Raw genomic sequence first — 21095 nt, forward strand, 5'->3', positions numbered from 1 at the left:
AGTAGCAGACTGTGTAAACATGAGAGATGCCTCTCCAGGAGAGCTTCAAGAAGAGTGCCTGAGACTGAGAGCACCTACTGTAGTAACACTCCACCTCATCATTTCATACCTAGCCTATTAGTGAGGCACACCCAGTTGTATGATTAAAGGTTGGGTTTCCCCTATGACTAGGTACATCATCTAAATGCAGTTTGGACCAAGTAAAAAAGTGTGTACAAGCTACTGGAACTAGAGCAGTGGGTGTTCTAAAGTTATGAGGGGAAAGGTTGGGGTTTGAATATAATCTACAATACCAACACTCTAATTTTAGCCAATTGGTACCCTTGTATATAACCTTCATGCCCTTCTATATAAGGTTTATATAACCTATAATCTTGTAGCTGATCCCCATTGCCCCCAGTAACTCATTTTGTTTGCAAGGTGGGCCTCACTACTCAAAGCAACCAAAATGTTTTCGTGAGAATAACCATATCTTTTTAAGGTATTACTGAAGGAGTTTGCTATCCAAATGGTATGTTGCAAATGACGTTTGAGTATCATTCCGAAAAATGTTCACAGAATGCACCGAGATTGTCGAAAGCTACTCACAGGCACTGCAGAAAGAGGTGGGACAATGGTGTCACATTCCTTATCTTGATTGAGGCAACATGGAATAGAATAGGCCACTGCTGTTCACATTTATACAGGAGACAACAGACTGGCGAACATATTCTGTAGATCTCAATTTGAATATACTGTAGACTTTGATGGCCCAGACTGGCTCTAACAATGCACACAGTTGTTATTGTTATGACACTCACAACCATTGAGCAAGCAAAGTATTGGACATCCTTCCCCTGCCCCTATCTAAAATAAATCCATGTACACTTCACATCACATAGGGAATGCTCAAAATTTGTATAACTTGAAAAATATAGTTTATTATCTGATACAAAAACAAATGAGAGTTAGCCCTCAGGCTCCATGTTGAAACTTACCACTTGATAATATCCAGACATGTAAATGATTTGCTTGGACAGAAACACATGTTTGGTTCAACTGTTCCTGATGTTTATGGAGTGATTATTTCATATAAAAACAGTTGGGGGAGAAGACTATTTAAATGTGACTAAATGGTTATAAATATGGAATTTTTTAAACTGCATTAAATATAATCAAGTCGGGAAATGTTCCACCTAGGCCTGTTTGTTTATTGTTTTTAAACGAATATGCCCAGCAGTAAATCAATATTTCTGACAGCTTGATTTAATGATGAGGCCCAGACTGAGTCATATTTCAGCTGCAGACGCACACTTTGCTATTATTTTACAGGGCCTAGTCCCTTTGATACACTACAGCTCATAAACATGAATCAGACAGGTTTTCTCAAGAGGACTGGCTTATTTCTACAGTTTTCCAGGTATCCTCCTCGTGTAAGTTCTTTCTCGCTGTGGTGAAAGATTCCTTCATCTCAGCCTTAAAGATTTCGTAGAATCCAGATGCTTCTGTGAGAGAAAATAACAAAAAGGAAATGCTATGAAATAGGAAGTTTGAGGACTGGAAACCATCACTGTGGACTCCCTAGCATCACTTGTGAGTCCTCAATTTACTATTCAAAGAAGTGCAAAAGCAGGAACCAGGGAAAACCAAAGAAAATGGATCTGGGATTTCTTTTTTCTTCTATTTTTTTAATTTTTAATTTTATTGCATTTAATAAATGTTGCAGTGATCTCCTAGTAGCTGTACTGATTGTATGAATCAAATTACCAATCTCATGTTGTTATATGCCTTTAGCCCTCTCGCCCTTTAGCCCTCTCTCCCCTTCCCCTTCCCATGACAGCAAAAGATAAACCAAACTTAGCCAGACAAAGCAATTATAAATGTTTGTGGCTCCTTTTCGTGCAGTCAGACCATACCCCACTTACATTCATTTTGGTTTGTCTGCCATTGTCCATGTACCAGTCTACCTGTCCCTAACACATGCATTCATCACACAGGGCTCTAGGTTTGTAATTTTATATGCACGATGACATTTGTGCATCCATAAACATCTCAGTAACTATGATGTGGTATGCAAAAGGAAGAGGACTTCTGAGACATCCTCATGGAATTATGAAACAGTCAAGGCTGTGCAAAGACAAATATGCACAAAGTCAGTGTAATGCAAGACCAGGAGAAAAGAGAAGGCAAAGGCTGTGATAATGAAGGGCAATGGATAAAAATGGCTGAGATGAGAACTATTGATGACATCTAGCTAAACTAATCGGGAAGGTCAGTGACTTTAAAGAAGTACAGAGGTTCCCTTGAAAAGAAAACCTCTTGATTTTATATATAATTATATATGCATGCAAGCATGTTATAGAAAAGTAGCCTTTCAATTTAATTAAATAACAGATCAGATGCCAAAGGTTTAATTAAGAATGCCTTTTCAGGGTGATAAATGGGACTGAGTCTGCCTCTGAAGGTAGTTGTCTATGGGCCCAATCCTATTCAATTTTCCAGCACCCATGCAACCTCAATGCGGAGGCCTCTGTGACTGCCTCCCCACCATAGGATGCAGTGCATGCCCCATTGGCACAGCTGCACCGGCACTGGAAAAGTGGATAGGATTGGGCTGTATAGCTGCTTTCTGAAGGTGTACTTAGTAAGTGCCACTGATGCTTGCAGTCTGCAGGTCTGAATATGGGAACCCCTGCTATAAGTATGGTGGGGTGTAGATTTTATGATCAGGGAAGGTCAACTGGAACCATTAGAACTAGTCATGGAACATCAGAGTCATAGGATGAGTCAGGGAACAGACAGTGGCAAAAGCATTTCTATTTTCAGCACTGAACCCTCTGGGAGGGATTAGCACCTCTGAGCTTTTTCATACAAGAACAGTGAGACATCCCCTTGGAAATCACCCGTCACAATTTGAGAAATCAAAAGCATTTCTGTCTCAGCAATAGGCAGCTATGTGTGGTACAATTGCTAACAATAATAAGAGCTCCCCAGCTGTCACTGAAAAAAAGATGCTCTACTGGGCTGAACAGGAACAATTGCTCTCTCCCACTAAATATAACGCAACCACCACTTAAAAAGTGCCCAGCAGAGGTTAATTTATCAATAGGCCAGAGCTCTTGGAGATCTTCACATAACTGATATTGTAACAAAAAAAACCTGAACTTCTTTTGCCAAGAAAGAAAAGATTTCAGAAAAAAAGTGCTGCCCTACTTCACCTGATTGCTTTTGTATACTTCTAAGTGGCCATTAGAAAGGAGCCTTTAAAGGAGAGACAGAACTACTATTCTGCTTTGGTTTTGCAAGGCCTTGTTTGTAATGACTTTGGGGAAAAGTCACAGACATCTGGCACACCTGCTTTTTATGCAGACAGTAACAAGTTCAATACCTGGTACCTCCAAGTAGGGCTGAAGTAGTAGCCAAAGCAGGGCTTTGTCTATGTAGAGACAAAACATAGTGAGATGGACCAAGGGTTGGGCTGTCCAATCCTAAGCGTCCCTAGCGCCCAGGGCTGCAGCAGTGCTGAAATGGTGACTGCTGCATCCTATGGGGCAGAGAAGCAGTACCAGGTCTCCTCGGGGTAAGGAAACCTACATTCCCTTACACCCAGTGTAGTGACCAGGCAGCCCCAATGGGTCTCCTTGGATCTGCGCCTGCTATTGAGCTGGTGCAGAATCAAGGAGACCTGTGTTGGGTTTCCCGGTCCTGGAGGGGGGTTAGGATATGGTGGCAGAGCCTGCCACAGTCTCAGCCCCGTCCCGGGCCCACTCCTCCCCCTGCCCAGTTCTGCCCCTTCCCTGCCCTTCCCCCTGCTCCAAAACACCCTGCTACCGGCCAGAGGTAAAACTTACTGCTGGGAGTCCTTGCCACTCGTTTCCGTGCTGACTGCCACTGGGCACAGTACCAGGAGTGCAACTGTACCTCTGGCACAAAAGTGTTTTCTGGCAGGCCAGCAGCACCAGCAGAGTGCCAGCACCACACCCAATTGGATCGGGCCCTAAGGTAGCCATCATTTGAGTACATTTGAGCAGATTTTATACTCTCTACCATATGCACATAAGGACAAATTGGGGGGGGGACCAGTTCCAGTAGTAAAGGAAAGGTTCTGGAGCAGTTCACCATTATGAGCCATTCATGTGTTTATTTGGAACAGGCTTACATGTTATGATAGCCATGTGGTGACCACTTGAAACAGCCTCTGAAAATAATTGTTCTTGCAGTTGCTGTTAAACTTTCTGTGAAAACTTTCAACAGTAGCAATGCCATGGAAACTCTCCGCAAAGTGCATCAGGCTAGACTGCACATAACAGCTGCCTTGAGGCATAGCTGCCCACAGAAACCGTCTCAGCGTCCATATGCCTGTAGTACCATGTGACTGAAACTGATCATTCTGCAATCATGTGGAGAACTGCTATATAAATAATACTTAGCATTTCTGTAGCACTTTTTAAGTGTTCAAAGCACTTCGCATGTATTTGCTGGATGTAATCCTTACAGACAGCGTTCTCTCTAAGCAGCATAGCCACATGGCTGTGCAGCTCTAAATGGAAACCTTTGCAGCTCAGTGATGATAACTGGCAGTCCTGGACGCCCTGCTGTTCTGTGGCCGTGGAGTAAGGTGCGCCCCAACTGGATTTAATTGCAACGTTGTTATCACTGCAATTATTTCCAGAACTACGCCGATAGTGGCTGGGAGCTCCACCAATCTGAGGGTCACCTGCTTCTTCCTCCTTTTTTTAGAGGGATTGGTGCAATCTGGAACTGCACTGATAGTGGCTTTGAGCTTGTAGCCACCACTGGCACGATTCCATGCCGCTCTGGGCCACCCCCTCCTTCTTCCCCCTTTTTTAAAGGGGAAGAAAGGGAGCAGCCCTCAGATTGGTACAGAGTGGAATCGCAGCCACCTGGGTGGCTCATAGCCACTATCAGCATGGTTCTGGACCACACTGTTCTGAGGACTGCCCTGTAGTATTATATGCCCAGGCACTGAGGTAAGATGTCTTAGCATATTTGGCATCAAGGACAAGTCAGGCACACCTGCGCAGTTTGGGCACACTCAACTGCCCTTGAAAATATGTTGGGTCATTGAACTCTGTGCCTGTGAGCAGCAGAATGCTAGGAAGGAGAATCTTATCTAGGAATGTGTTTGCGGTTAAGCTAGAACTAGCTAGTAGGCAGCCGGTATGAAAGGTAGCATCCTTGTGGAAATTTCCCAACTATGTAACCTTATATCGTGTTTTGAGACTTAATAAAAAGCTGGGTCAGGAGCCGGGAGGGAGCACTTGCCTTCTCCCTTGATTTCATTCTTGCTCCTGCTTCCAGCACTTTCAACCTCTTTGAAACCTGTGTCTGTTGTCTAATTCTTGCCATGGCTTTTCTGCCACACCAACGCAGCATCTCAGGCTGCTCCTCAAGTAGCACCAAAATGCTACACTGCCCCTTTCTTTCCCTTAAGAAAAAAAAAAAAACAGGGAAGAAGGATGGGGCAGCCCAGGGCAGCATGCAGCCACTTTTTAAAAAGCGAAAGAAGCCAGCGGGGCTGCTACTGCTTCTTTCACTTCAGAAAAAGGGGAAAAAACGGGCAGTGGGGAGGCAGTTAATGGTGGCAGGGGCTTTGCAGGCATGGCACCCCAGGGCATTTGCCCCCTTAACCCTTCATGGTATGCCAATCGTGACAATGTCACCACCAAGCTCTTCAGAGCTGCCGCTGCTCAGCCACAGTAGGGCTCTGCGCACCAGGGAGGAAAATTAGAGGGAACTGTATTTGTAACAACCCTGGAAGGTGAGTAATTATGCTCATATTGCAGCAGAAGCAGAAGCTTGCCTAAGTCTACTGAACCTACTGAGTTCGTGTCAGAGCCATCGCATGTCAGAGGTGAGATTCAAACCTGGGATGTCCTGATTATTCATAGCTCAGTCTCTCAGCCTCTATGCTACACCAGCAGTTCCTTCCCTTGTCGAGTTACGCAACTGATTTCTTAACACAAATGTTAAGAAAATTTGAGGTTTTGTTGAAGGTTGGAGAAATGTGGAATTGAGGGCCAAGGGGATTGCTGATGCTAGGTTTCTGGGTATGCTGGAAAAAAAGCCCTGCACTTGGCCCTCCATGGCACACCCCATCTGTAGCACATTGGCTGCTTCTGCCATAGGTACTGAGGTTTCAGGTGTTGGCCCAGCCAGATGGGTCCTCCAGTGCATGTAGGCCCCCAGGCCCAGGTTGACCCCTGTGTCTTGACCCCACCCCAGCCTCCTCCTCAAATGTCTGACTCCTCCTCCAACCCACACTTCCACCAATTAAAAATGAATTGAACCCCCTCAGATTCTGGATGTGAGTTACAAGGAAATGGGACCAGCATTGAATAGTCAGGGCCCCTAGCCTGATTCTGAAATGGATCAGCTTTCTTTTTTGTTGAGGGGAAGGGAACATGCTGTTTGACTCCACCTGGAGAGAGAAGGTATCAGGCCTTGGTTTGCACAGCAAATGAGAGCTCCTGTATAGTACCCTTCCACATTCTCAAGGAATGGATCTAATTACACCAATTAATCAAAATTAACATAAACACCAAACAGCACAGAGAAGAAACAAGAGGGAGGCAAAATAATCCAACCAAATGGAATATTTGTTCCAAGTTGAATATATCCAACCAAAGTCTCCAGCAAGGATAGAAACACCAGCAAAAGGGGTGGTAGGCAGGCCTCTCTCACTAGGGAGTTCCAGGTGTGCACTGCAACATTACCCAGATGGCTCCTCTATCATTCTCTACTTTGAATCAATTAGCAGGACTTTTTAGTGTGTGAGGGTTCTCCATTCTCGGCCTTGCCCTACAGCTTTACACTGCAGTTCTGACTCTTCTGGGGACCAGTCTCTACGCAAAATCTTCAGTGTTGTTGCAATGATCACCTGAAAACTTAAAGGAATTGCTTAGGGAAGTTGATACTCTGGCTAGTCATTTCCCAAAGGAGATCAAACCACAGATTTTTCTTCCCAGAGTTCATTTTATATGCTGAGCTGCTGCATGTGTTCATTTTCATCTAAGTGCACAGTCTGGTAACTATAGCAATGAATAACCTTGTGCAGCCAGCCAGCCAACAATGTTCTTACAGTCAATTTAAATTGAATCTGAGGCTACCACAAACTTCTAATTCTGCAGCTGTATCACTGTAATTAAATAACACAGAAAGTTGTTTTGTCTTTTTGTTTTAAATGAAGGGCTGCATAAAAGCCCCTCATGGTGGGTTGTTTTGGTGAAAAAAGATCCTTCTTGATTATCTTCTAGATCAGCCTGAATTTGTTACATGCAGAGAAAGGTGCTGTGTCTACACTTGCTTGATTTCATTTCTAACTTGCAGCAACTAATAAGTGATGTAGAACTTCCTGCACTACAGCAAAATGTTTGCTTAACACACCAACCCATGAGGCTTCCTGCAAGAGGTATTTGGGTGCCCAAAAAAGGAGACGGAAAATTGCATCACTCATCAACCTCACTGACACTATCCAATGGGTGGGTGCCTCTGGTAGTTGTGCAATATCAATAAACACAGAAACTGAGTTACGAGGGCTAGTGCTCTCTGGTGGTCTAAGTGCAGAGAAAATGTGATATACCAACAGGAGAAGCTCTGCTTGGGGCAAAGAAATCTAGATCACCGACAACAAATGAATGACACACTTCTATTGTCTCCCAAAAGATGATCTATGTAAGAGCACTCCAGTGGTGAAAGAATGTTTAAGCTTTTGGGTAAAACAAACAGACAAACAAACAAATAAAAAGCAACACACTTCTTCAATCAGAACAGAAGTATTTACTGTTTTCATATATAACATATCCTTAGCACCAACAGTAATCAAAATAGTATGCTGCAGGACATCAAAAGTTACACAATCCTCTGGCCAGGAGACCTCCGGTGATTTCCTGGTACCTGTGGGATACAGCGATTACCATTTTGGCTCTGCTGTTTCTCCAGGCACCGGGAAAGATAGGATTGGGCTGCCTGGTATTTGTGCTGGGTTGTGGTCCATGCCTAGGATTCAGTTGCCATGCAAGATCTTCAGCATGCACAAGGTTGCTTTTCAAAGTTTCCCCTCCAGTGGCATTCTCCACCCCAAAGGTCAAGACATTGTCCAAGGTGGTACTTTAATAGGCACAACAATCTTCTATTGGAAGCCAAAATTGGTAATCCCCACTTGACCAAAAAACTCTCTTGACATCAAGGGTTCTTAATCTTTTTATTATTACAGGACCCCAATGGATTGCCCAATATGTCCCCATACCCTCTCCACCAGACTGTCAAAATCATCATCATCACCAGTCCTATTAGGTACCAGTATGACTTCAAAAGATGTCAATAGCTTGGTTTTACATTACATATGAATAACTAGGAACAGAACACAATCCATATTGATAATGGTGATAGATAATAATATAATCTAACAACATTTTTAATTGTTTAGAGATTGACAGCCCAAGCCTATGGATGTCTACTGAGAAGTAAGTCCCACTAGAGTCAATGGGGTTTACTCCCAGGAAAGATAGGATTGGGCTGTGAGTCCCATATCCCCATGGAGTATGGATACCCCAGTTAAGAATCTGTGCTTGAGAACCTATGCATATTCTTAGAAATAAAAAGACAAAAATAGAAATAAAAAGTTGTATAAATAAGAAGTTCTTAATTACTATATAGAACAGAAGATATTTGTTTAAAGTGTTTAGGCAAAGTCTGTTATCTCTAAACCAAACCGAAAAAGATTTTACACTTGCATTTAACAACAAAACATATTATAGTTATGTTTTAAATTCTGAATAAAATTTTCTTGTTTTATATCTTTGCACAATAAAGACAGCTATAAAAACTTTATTGTGGGTATGAAATGTTGTGTTCATTGTAAGGAAAATAAAAACGGACTGCTCATATACTTCTACTTTCAAACAACCCTGAGTTTAGCATCCTCTCTCACAGAGTGACTTCTAGGAAATGCTTCAAAAGTAGTACACACAAATAAATGTGGAATATACAATTCTTTGGCAGTTTACTGCTACTTCTCTTACTACTTAACATGTGCCAAACATTTAAGGCTTACAGTATGACCTCCTGTGAATGTCTGCCTCTTTAGAAAGCAAGTTTCTAGCCCTCTTGGTGCTGAGAAAAGACTGAAATTGCGCAGTCTCTTGCTGAAAGCTTACAAACTAAATAAAACCTCAAGAATGGGCACAGTGGTCAGGAAACTGAGCTTGTGGTCTCCACACAGTATTCATTCTTTTTGCTCCTAGAGTGCAATCCTGAGTGCTCTTTGAACTGGCACAATTCCCTTGCACCAGCCCAGTACTGTCGCACTGTAAAACATGTCTGTGATTACCTGTGAGTTGACTGGGCTGGCACAGGGACGTATGCAGGCCTGTGGAAGCCGGATTCAGTTCTGTGCTAACAGAGAGGGGTAAGTTCGCGCCATCCTCCCTAGGGCGGTGTGGGGGTTTGGGGAGGGCGAGAGGAGGATGGAACAGGGACATCTCAGAGCAGGGGGAGGCAGGTGGTGGGCAGTCCAGTGGTGGACTGGTCTGGGGGTAGTGGTGGTACCAGGATCCAGTGAAAAACACTGGTAATAGGCTCAAGGTGGAAGGGAGGGCTTTTTTGAGCACACACTAGAGCTCTGTCTGCTAAGCCAAGCCTCCTACTGCTGCTTGCTGCACTGCATTGCTGGGCTTACTGCCAGGTGGCAGGGGGTCTGACGGTTCCACATGTACCACTGGACACCACCTCAAGTATCACCAGTGGTATGAGTACCACTGGTTGAAAAACATTGTACTACATTATTTCATAGTCACTAAAACAAGTGGTTTTATAATCTCAGGTGGGCCTCCATTTCCGCAGATCCTGAATCTGTGGTTTCAATTATCCATGGATGTGGGGTCCCCCCCACACTCATTAGCATGTTACATATGAAACTCGTACTTGAGACTTACTGAAGCAAAAATGGTCTTACTCAGCAGGGTCGCTATAAGCATTCAAGATTACAGCGAGCTGCCGCTTTAAAAACAAAACTAGATTAGGTTGACAAGAAGCAGAAATCAGAGAGGTGCAGACAGGCTTCCCCCATATCTGCAATTTTTCATATCTGTAGGGGGGGGGGGTCTGTGGAACAGATTCCCCGTGGATAGGGGGGCACACCTGGATTTACTTTTCAAAGGTAATCTACACATTTTGTTCATTTATTTGTAGGCTTACATGTATGCAATTTTATGTTAAAATTTGCTTTGGTTCATTAACTCACATGCACTTTTTTAGGGGCACATTTTGATTGCTTTCCATTCTACCATACAGATATAAAATCGATAATAAAATTTATTTATATCTCTACGATTCTACAGACCTTGGCTGTGAACCTGGGGCCTGCAGAAAAAGATTCTAATTGGGCCGTGTATCTCCAAAGGCTGGGCCTAACCTGCAGGGTATGGGGGCTGTTACCTTGTGGCCTACCTCCAGGGGACGTCTGTTTGGCCACTATGTGTAGGATGGGCATAGGCACCTCTATGGGTGCTGCACCCGGCACCCCTGACCTTTTCTGTTTTCAATTAGCAATAATCGTGCCTCGGATTAACCTCATTGGCTACGATACTGCCACTGCACAAAGCTATGTATGGCTTAGGTGTATGGCTTATGTGCTGATCAAACTAATAAACTTGATTTGACTTCTATGTTTTTATGATAGTTGAGCATATAACCTCCATTTCAGAGGCAGCATAAAAGACAACAGGCAGAAGGTCTATCAAGGGGTGTCAAACTTGTTTCATAAAGGGAGCCAAAGTTAGCATTCATGGTGCCTGCTAAGGGTTGGAAGTGACATCATTAAGCAGATGATGGTCAGAAATGAGCACTCTGATCTCACACTGGAACTCATTAGCTGCAAATGACAGATGAGAAAACGTGCAAATTTTGTTCATATTTTCAGGCGAGAGCCCAATTATAACAGGGGCCAAAGAAGTTGCTTTTGGGGGCCGCATTCAGCCTGCGGGCCTTTTGCTTGACACCCTTGGTCTATCATCTTCTTGTTGCCGCTGCTGAGTCGGCCTCCAGGAGGCATCTGGTTGACCACTGCAAGCCAGAATGCTTGACCAGACAGGCCTTCTTCTTGGCAGGGAAGTGTGGTGGGTGGGGAGGCAGGTGAGGCAGAGCCTCCCTCCTGGAGTCCTTTGAAAAGCAAGGACCCACAACCCACGTGCACAGCATGTAGACATGCTAGGATTGACATGCACAGCTCGTGGGTTGTGGGTCCTCGCTTTGCAAAGGACTCCAGGAGGGAGGCTCTGCCTCACCTGCCTCCCCACCCACCACACGTCCCTGCTTCTTGGGTGTGCCCAGGTGCAGGCCAAGGCTGCAATCCTACCCACACTTACCAGAGAGTAAGCCCCACTGACCATCACGGGGCTTACTTGGTGAGTAGACATGCACAGGCCTGGGCTCTGCGGCCCTGAGCCCTTCTGCGGTGGGAGAGAACGTGGTTCCCAAAGGGCCTCCTCCTGTTCCGCCAGTTCTCCCGCCCCCGCACTGCACCCAGCAGGGGATGAGGGAGGCGAGCCGGCAACGCCTGCCCTCCGAGCCGGCCTGGTGCTCGGGCGCGACTCGCGCGGGGGCGGGAAGGGGACGCCGCTGCTGAGTCGGGCGAGGAAGCCTCGCCGCCCTCCCCGCCCGGGGCCAGGCGGAGCCAGCAGCGGCAGGAGGAGGAGCGGGCGCGGTGAGAGGTCGGCCAGCCAGCCAGCCCCGGTCGCCCATAGAGACGGAGAAGTCCCGAGCTGCGAGGGAGGCGGCGGCCGAGGCGAGGACGGGGCGACGGCCGAGGAAGAAGCCGCCGCGGACGGTGGGTGAGCGAGCGAGCGAGCGAGCGGGCGGCGCGGGGCGGAGGCCGCTGGCAGGAGCGGGAAGGGCTCTGCTAAGGGGAAGAGCCGCCCTGGCTCCCCTGCCCCGTCCCCGCCTCCCGCCATTGCGGTGGCGACACCCGCTGCCCTTCCTGCCGCCAAGCGCTCAGTGGGCACAGGCGGCGCAGCGCTGAGCGAGGCGTGGCTGCCCCGCATGACACTTCTCGGGCCGGGCCGGGCCAGCGGTCCTGCCGTCCCCCGGGCGTTGAGGGCAGCTTGGTGGACTTGCCACCGCCCCTGCCTGTCTCCGGGGTGGGTTCTCCCCTTCCCACCACCTCCTTTCCGAAGGCGTGTCTAGAAGAGCCCAAGCCTCTGCCTGTCTACTCAGAAGTAAGTCCCATTAGAGTCAATGGAGCTTACTCCCAGGAAAGTGTGGCTAGGATTGCAGCCTAAGAGTCCAATCCTAGGCATGTCTACTCAGAAGTAAGCCCCATTGTAGTCTGTGGGGCTTACTCCCAGGAAAGTGTGGCTAGGATTGCAGCCTGGGTACTGTATGCGTAGCCAGGGGTGGTGGTAGTCCTGATGCTGGAGTGGAGAACAAGGTGTGATGTTGGTGTTTGTGAGCATGAGAGCCCATCCACATCCCAGAAAAGGTGAAGTATCCCAGTAGCCAAGCAGGTGTTTCCCTGCAAGGGAATAACAATAACCCTCCTCTGCTGTTGAGGATTCCCTTCCCCCGGAAACACCTGGTTGGCCACTGGGATGCTTCACCTTTGTTGGGATGTGGATGGGCTCCCATGCTCACAAACACCAACATCACACCACCCAGCCTCCAGCAGCTGGCATTCAGAGGCAATAGCACCTGTGAACCTGTAGGCTCTATATGGTATTGAGTATTTATTAACAGACTGTAAATCTAACTCCCTTTTAAAGCAGCTATTGGTCATGACTACATCTTGTGGCAGTGCACTTCATGAATTAATTTGTGCCCAACGTTGTATATATGCAACAGGGACCAAATGTGTACACCTGTGGGCCGGGCAAAAATGGGTGCATTGCACCTTGTGCAAAAAATTGCTGAAAGTTGCCACTAACCATCCCTTGATGCAGTGTTTCTCGAATTATGTCAACTACGTGGGTTGTGAGCAAATTTCAGGTGGGTCCCCATTCATTTCAATATTTTATTTTTAATAGATCAGACTTGATGCTACCATGGTGTGTGACTTCATTTGGTGAAATGTTACAGATCTGTACTTTGAACAGGCTACCATATATATGTTTTTAACAATGATAGTCAATGGAACTTACTTCTGGGTAAGTGTGGGTAGGATTACAGCCTAGGATTGTTAAAAAATTTCCTGCTAGGTGATGTCACTTCCAGCCATGACATCACTTCCAGTGGGTACTGACAGATACTCATTTTAAAAAATTGATCCTGGTCCTAAAAGTTTGAGAACCTACTGCCTTAACAGGTGCCCCATTTTCCAGAATTGCAGGTGGTTAAACTAGTTCAAATGGACAGGCTGGGGTTATTGTTAAAAGGTCCTGGAATTCTAACACAGTGGTGTTGTTTTTTTTTTCCTCCTGCCTTCCTCACTGAATTTAGGGCAGGGATGAACAGAGGGTAGACTGGAGCGTATTGGTAGGTTGCTGGGTGTTTTGTGGTAGATTGGCAAGGGTTTCTGATTCTTGATTTAGCAATATCTGAAGAGAATTCCATATTTGTAGAACTCAGATGTAGATAAGTACTTGTATGTGCTGAATGTGTAGGTCATTTGATGTATGGTTTTCAGGGGTGCAGTAGGTAATTTTTCAGGGGTGCAGTAGGTAATTTATTCTGATACCCCATTTTGCATTTGTTCCCCCCCCCCCGCTCTTTTTTATACAGAGAGAAAGGGAATTTGGTACCTGATTATGAGTGGTGGGGCTATACTTAAAAACAAAGTTGATCTTGAGCTGCTCACAGCTGGTTTAGGGTAAAATCCACTTTCCCTACTGAGGGTTGCTCAAGAACATAGCACTGGACTTCATTTATTCCAACTTTAGAGTGTACTTTTTATTTTGAAAAGCGTTTAGAAATCTGACTTATTTGTCTCACATATTTGCAGTATGCACGTCTTGAACAGCAAGCACTGTATGAAAGGTAGCTACTTCATACATTACAGCATGGCTTTTGCTCCTCTTTGGGAATGACTGGAATTTGTGTTGCTACCCATATGGTGTAGATGGCTTTGGCAAATCAGTATTACATAGCTGGTACTGCAAGAGCGATAGCTACTCCTTGACACAATTTTGTAGTTCAGTTTTGTGGCTTGCATCTGACAATTTGCCACTACTGACCAGTTTCATGTCTGAAGGATGATGAATGATGCTAGTCTGTACCACCCTTGATGCTAGTCTTTACCACCCTCAGCTCATCAACTCAGTTTTGCTGGTGGCTACTTCTCGGTTATATTGCAGTTCATTGGTCTTCAACCAAAATTAAGTGTGTGAATGGGGACCTATCTCCAATCTCACCCCCTCCCAATTCACTAATCCCCCTCATGTGCCTTGTTTTCCCCTACCTCTTGTGTTTTCACAACAACCCCGTGAGGTAGCACCCTGAGCAGGGTCAACGTTAGGAGCCGTGGAGCAAGACAGCAAGAAGAGGCTGTGCAAGATTCTATTAAGAACTCGGTTTTCATAAGGCAGTATCATTATTGGATTGGATCAGATCCAAGCCCTCTCTTGCACAGGTTTTGAAAGGTTGTTGCAACTTCCCATATGAGGCTTTGCAACCCCATTGGGATTACGACTCATAAGTTGAAGATCACTGTTATAGCTGATGTCTTTTGCCATGGAGTCAAGACTATGGAGAAAGAGATCAAATATTTGTGACCTACTTGTAAGAAGTAGCATTTGAACCCTGTATTTTGGCATGGAACATGTGACTGTTAAGTTTCAGAACTGCAGAATTTGTCAATGGGAGCACAAAACTATTTGTTATAGATGTGTGGGAGAAAACAGTCCTAAATACAGGATATGTAATTAGTTTTTCTACTTTCAGTTTTTCCTTTGAGTATTTATGTTCAATTTTTTTTTTCAGATATGGAGCTTTTTCTTCCCCCCCCCCCAAGTCCAAAAGTTGGCTTGATGAACTCCACCTACTACTTATCCTGATACTTTTTATTATTATTATTATTAGTTATTAACAGTAATTGTTTCAGCCTGAACTTGGTGTGTCTGTAGGCTGTATACAGCAAAACAATACTAAGCATTTTACAGCTGATCTGAATAATCATTGCATTTTCCCTGAAAAGAGAACAGTGTGTTTGGCAAAGGTTCACTCATTTTGGTCTGGTTCACTAGCCAGTCATCCTTGATAGTTGCCACAGACCTTTTTCTCCCCCAGTCCTTTGTGCAGGCCTGAGAACTTGAATAAGGGTCTTTCATTTTGCACTTATGTTGCTTCTGCTTGCTTCAAACTTAGCATAACATGAGACCCACGTGCCTTCCTGTCTTGGGATTGGGAGGGTAGGCTTCTCCTGTCATGCTTCTTACAAGTTCAGCGCGATAGGAGGGTCTCTTCCTTTTCTTACTTGGAAAGGGGAAAAAGAGGAGTGTTTTATCTCATGTTGAATAGGGGCCCTTGCTGTATCCAGCTAGTTAGTTTGTGGAAGCCTGATGAGTGGTAAGTCTAGTCGCAAGAAAAATGTGACAGCAGAACATAAGGGAGTTAGTGAACATGTACCATCATGTTTAATTGTCTTTGCTCTGGAAATGAGACACAAGACTTTCTGTGAAGTGAAAGCTTGCTGAGTTGGATTAAACTATATTCTTTGTGCTAATTACCCATTGTTTGAGACTAATATTTTCTACTTTTTTGAGCCCAGAATCTTTAGCCTTGTACATGTTTTCTGTGGGAAGTTGTAATCTTCAGCTTATGATGGTTTCTACAACAATCTTTCAGCTGATTCTCTCTATTGCAGAAACTCTTGAATTTAGGTTTTGATATATAATGTGGAGATGAATACTCTCTAGCCATTTTCCACATTTCTTTGTGCCATGAATGTGTGTTTCCAGAAGTATATCATACGGTGAGCCCAGTTAATGTTGTGGCAGCTGTATTTTGAAAAAGTCATAGCTTCCAAACACTCTTCAAAGGCAACCCCATACAAAGTGTATTATTGTAGTTTAATCTGAATGTGTGACAGTGGACAGACCTGCCTTTTCCAGACAAGCAGAACTGGCAAGGACTCCTGCCAGAAATCTTGGAAAGCCACTGTTAGTCAGAAACCAGACAGTACTGAGCTAAATGGACCAATGGTCTGGCTTGATGTAAAGATCTAGGTTGGAACAACGTGTATGGTAAGTTGGCTTTCCTTCGAATAGTGCAGGTGGGAGATACATGGATGAGGGGATTGGGGAAAGTTTGATAAGTAGGGAGTTATTCTGTCCAGAATATGACGGTATAACCATGATTGAACTGTGGTGGTATTGTGAAAAAGCTTCATCAGGTCGTAACATATTTGCAAAAAAAGTGAATATGAGCAGCAGACCTGTGTTATGCATCACCAGCACTGTCCTGTAACATTGTGCAACTACACGGCTCTAGGGGCTTGTCCTTAGGGGTTATGTGGTAATTGCTTAGCAGTTGCACAGGGTTCATCATTTTTTATGAATGATGTGGGACTAAAACGTTGCATTTTAAAAAATACTTTGTTTCTTAAATTTAGTTAGTGCAGTGGTATTCAAACTGGGGCATTGTGATGCCCCAGCCTGAGGGTCCTGGTCCCTTTCCCCTTAAGGGGCGGGGGCAGCCAGGAGGCAGGGAGGAGGCAGCGGCACGATCCCCAGAATCTGCAGTCTCTCGGGGGGGCTGCAGGGGCTTGGTGCACTTGCCCCAGCCCCCTGGGGTGCGGGGAGCCCTGCGCGACCTTCAGCAGGGCTCCCTGGGTCAGGGAAGGTGACAGCTGAGCGATCGCGCCCCGCTCTGCTAAACCGGAAACAATGCGCGATCGCACCACGTTCCCTTTTGACCAGGCTGCGGGGACTGGGGTGCACCCTCCAGTCCCTGCAGCAGCCATCCCTGGCTGCGGGGAGCTGGGCGTGAGCGCCTGCAGGGCTCCTCAGGTCAGGGAAAGTGAGAGTGGGGCGATCGTGCTCCGCTCCCCGTTTTGCAGAGGCGGAGCGTGATTGCCCAACTCTCACTTTCCCTGACCCGGGGAGCCCTGCAGGCGCTCACGCCCGGCTCCCCGCAGCCAGGGACGGCTACTGCAGGGACTGGAGGGTGCACTCCAGTCCCTGCAGCCTGGTCAAAAGGGAACGTGGTGCGATCGGGCACCGTTTCCGGTTTAGCGGAGCAGGGCGTGATCGCTCCGCTGTCACTTTCCCTGACCCAGGGAGCCCTGCTGAAGGTCGCGCAGGACTCCCCGCAACCCAGGGGGCTGCAGGGGGCTTGGGCAAGTGCACCAAGCCCCTGCAGCCCCCCTGAGCGGTGCGATCCTGGGAATCGCGCCACTGCCTCCCCCCGCCCCCGCAAAGACTTACTGTGTGATTCAAACTCCCTGCGAATTTGAAAACCACAGAGTTAGTGTCATAATAGCTACTGTACAATGAAAGTTCAATTTGGCCATTAAAAACTTAACTTTTTTTAGGTGACTATTTTCAGAAAGAAACTATATATTTATAAAGCACAAAGTTTTAAGACACCCTACTAAAATTAGTATGTTCATGTATTCCATACCTTAATATCTGTTTTCAAATGTAAACTATAAATGTAAATGTAAATTTAAAGAAGTTTACATTATTGAATTGCCATGTCTTAAAATATTTACAAGTATTACACCGAAAGTAATTTCCAATTAAATTATGAATTTTCTTGAATAAAATATTCAAACCACATTAGGTTGAACTTTTTTCTAATCAATTATTTAAATAGTACAATGAAGAACTCTGCTTAACAACTAACTTTTAATATGTCTTGTGTTGTTTTTTTTAATTGACTACAAATTGTTTTCATGTTGGACTAGCAGGAAGTTGTATGGGAAGATTTGTGATGCATAAAAACAAGTGTTTTCCGATTAACTTGAGGTAACTGCATACAAATTTGTTGGGTATTCTTGAAAAGTGTGGACTCGCAGCCTAATCTGGACCTGCCCGGTGCGCAGGGCTGCTGAAAATGGCTGCCTCTGCATCCTGCGCTCACTAGAAAGCCGCCGCTGCCTCCTCAGGAGAAGGGGATTTTTGTTCCCTTCCCCCAGGTAAACCTAGAAGCCCCACAATGCAGCTATTCACTTCTCCAGTCACCCAAGGATCAGCATAGAAGTAAGAGACTCCATGTTGGGCAGCCAGCCCAACACGGAGGCTCTGGATCCAGCAGAGGGAAGCTTCACTGGACCTGTCTCCCTTCAGCCCCACTCCCTCCCCTGGCACACCTCTTTCCTGCCCTTTCCCCACCCCAGAATGCCTGCTCCCCACCTCCCCCCCCATGCTCCCACCTACCTTTCCACTGTTTGGCGGTCTGTGCAACTGCTGACAGGCGGAGCTCTGGCATTAGCCCAGCACTGGCGAGTGCTGGGCTAGCACCAGTGCCCACAAATGTGCCTTACAGCATGTTTGTGCCAGTGGTGAACCAGCGCATGAAACTTAGGATTGGGCCCTCAGCCAGTTATTATTTACCGTTCCTAGTGTTTCGTTCTCAAAGCATGCAAGGCTGCATACAGTTGTGTGTAGATTAGTGCCTAGGGTAGAGCAATGTCTTGGAACGGTATTTAGAATGGTATTTATTTTCATGTGACAAAATATAATTTCAGTCCAATAAAACAACTGATATTATTGTAGCATCTGACTTTAAAAGCACACCACCCTGTGTAGCTGAATTATTCTGTATTTTTTCCTTCCTGCAAGGGTGACAAATTTGGGGTTATTGTGTTTTATCTTCACAACAGACTGATGTAATACTGTACATTAAGAGTAGAGGCAGTAACTAGTCCATAGCCACCATGCTTTTTATGGCTAAACAAGAATTTGACCCTGGATTCTCAACATCAAAAATCTAGCACACTAACCATAACTCATAATATCACACCATATATCTTAATTTTTCAAGCAACAACACTATAGTTAACAAAATCACTGTATGTATTATGGTAGCACCTAAAGGCAACCCTTGAAACGGAAATTCAGCTTTGGTAGGCATTCTGTGTGCTTAGAAGTAAGGAATAGGATTTTCTGCTTTGAAGATTGTGTCTCCTAAATACACGTTGATGTTACAAAGTAAAACATCCATTCAATTATTTTCTATCTCTGGGACATGAAACCCAATGCAAGTATATGCTTTTGTTGGTAATAGTTTTTCTGGAAAAGCGTTGATGATCTAAATATGATATGCCTGCTTTGCTGAGATAATGGTATGAGGCTTATAGACTAGAAAAACCTGTCCTTAATGTTTAAATATCAGCTGGGTTTCTCTGCAACATAAACAAAACATGCTATAATTTGAATCATGTACATTACATGCTATACATACATTACATGCTATAATGTAAATCATGTTATTTAAATTGCTTAAATTGTTTGTCATGTTTATGCACTTTCCCTTTTGGTATTTGTGAAAATTCACAGTATAAGCAAGATTTGACAAGTTTTACTTTCAGTTTTAGCAGTGAAAGGCAATTGTTCTTATTACACTTTTTGCAGTTATGTTTGCTGCATCATTTTAAACGCTTTGAAACCATTTAACAATGGAGGATATTCTTCCATCTAGGTTTGGAAGGTGCAAAATAGAATTTTACTTTTATACTAGAAAACAAGCAGTAAGTGGCTTGTATAGGATGATGCCTAAACACCATCTTTCACGACCCCAAAGAGTGTAAGTTATGTGCTTAAGCATTGTCCCATTGCATAATCTACCCTTGCCAAACCAGAATTGCAACACTCTAAAAACAAAACAAGAAACAAAAAAGCCCTATGCATGATCTTGCATTCCTAATTGATAGTCATCTGTGAATGGTTTTGCAGCCAACTAGTAAAGTCCTGTGACTATAACTTCCTCTTCCAAAGATTCCACTTGCCTGGAGTAATAGAACAGTATGAGTTGAATCTCCGCAGAAAATGGAAGATTACAAATAATTTAGATCATCAAGTAGTTTCGGGTAACATGCAAATGAGTAAATTTGAGTTGGTTTTCTTAGGCTGATAGAAGTAGGATTAGCCTTTCCTTTGCACTACAAAATCTTGAAGGGGAAGAAAACAAACTACCATACTTATCATGTAGAATTTTAGATGAACTAATTTACTGCACACTAGATTCTAATAAGGACATCACTACGCTGTTACAGTTTATGATTTTCTGGGCCTTTGGTTCAAGTGATTTTTGCTGAAGCTGAGGTGCAAGGAGTCAATAGCATTTATTTAAGACAAAACTGTTTGTCTTCCATGATGATGGGACTTCTGCCAGCCCTGAAAACACTGGATGTTGCCTGTTTACAGAGACATATGTCACCAGTGCTGACAGAGTCAGGTGTGCCATACAGCATGGTCACAAATATGCACACTGGAAGGCATCATAGCTCCTGGACATAATGCCATATGTGCCTAGTTACAGCATTGCTGCTTGCTTATAAGTCATTACACTGGTGGCCAAAGTAGGCATGAAATGGGAAGCTGTGTTTCTTCATATGTCTTCACATATAGAGCATGTATGATTGCTTAACCAAATAAGGATGTGGATAGGGGTGGAGTTCGAGCTTGCCTGCCTTACTTCTCTGTGGTTTGTTCCCCATCCATGCTATTACATCATTATTAGCAATGAGGATGGGTTTTTGCATTATTTACGACAGTGGTTCCTAAATTGTGGTTCTGGGACTCACCAGTGGATCATGACCCAATTTTTGGTGGTTCGCAAAACTGACAAGGCAAATTAGGCTATGTGCTTCAAGGGTTAACAGGGTTAATAAATCAGACAGCAGCCCTTAGGGCCTCTTAAAAGTTTGACAGCGACCGATAATATGAATAAAGTTGGTGTATGCCAGCAGTACAGCTGCTGGATAGTACTAATCACTGAGACAAACCTTCCTCAAACCCTTGTGGGGGATTACTTTAGTGGCACCAGGGTTCCAGTATGCTTTCTGGCAACTGAGCTGATGGCATCCACCATTCTTGGTTTTCTGTAATAGAGTGAACCCTTCAATTCTGCTAGTGACACAGCAGCAGGGAGAAACAGATGCATTGCATCATAATGAAACAGATGTTGGATACCAACGGCACACTGCCAGAGAGCGCTCTAGG

General features: G+C 44.8%; 2 protein-coding genes and 1 pseudogene across 3 annotated transcripts in view; 1 reads left to right on the forward strand and 2 right to left on the reverse strand.

The window, feature by feature from the left end:
- Positions 1-955: 955 nt before the first annotated feature.
- LOC136648475 (uncharacterized) overlaps positions 956-21095 on the reverse strand; it is a 28457-nt gene continuing 8317 nt past the window's right edge. The window contains exons 2-3 of the mRNA XM_066624588.1: positions 11367-11875; positions 956-1484 (exon numbers count right to left, since the gene is read on the reverse strand). Coding sequence (XP_066480685.1) covers positions 1366-1484; positions 11367-11875 — 628 coding nt within the window. The 3' untranslated portion in view covers positions 956-1365. The remainder of the gene's footprint in view (positions 1485-11366; positions 11876-21095) is intronic.
- LOC136650626 (U4 spliceosomal RNA) lies at positions 10531-10605 on the reverse strand (annotated as a pseudogene).
- Positions 11554-21095, forward strand: part of GNG12 (G protein subunit gamma 12) — a 48513-nt gene continuing 38971 nt past the window's right edge. Inside the window, exon 1 of one of the 2 annotated variants that reach the window (XM_066625674.1) lies at positions 11554-11831. The gene's annotated coding sequence lies outside the window, so the exon portion shown is untranslated. The remainder of the gene's footprint in view (positions 11832-21095) is intronic. The other variant, XM_066625673.1, reaches the window with a different exon arrangement.

Source organism: Tiliqua scincoides, chromosome 4, assembly GCF_035046505.1.
Source record: "Tiliqua scincoides isolate rTilSci1 chromosome 4, rTilSci1.hap2, whole genome shotgun sequence".
In the NCBI taxonomy this organism is placed as follows: Eukaryota; Metazoa; Chordata; class Lepidosauria; order Squamata; family Scincidae; genus Tiliqua; species Tiliqua scincoides.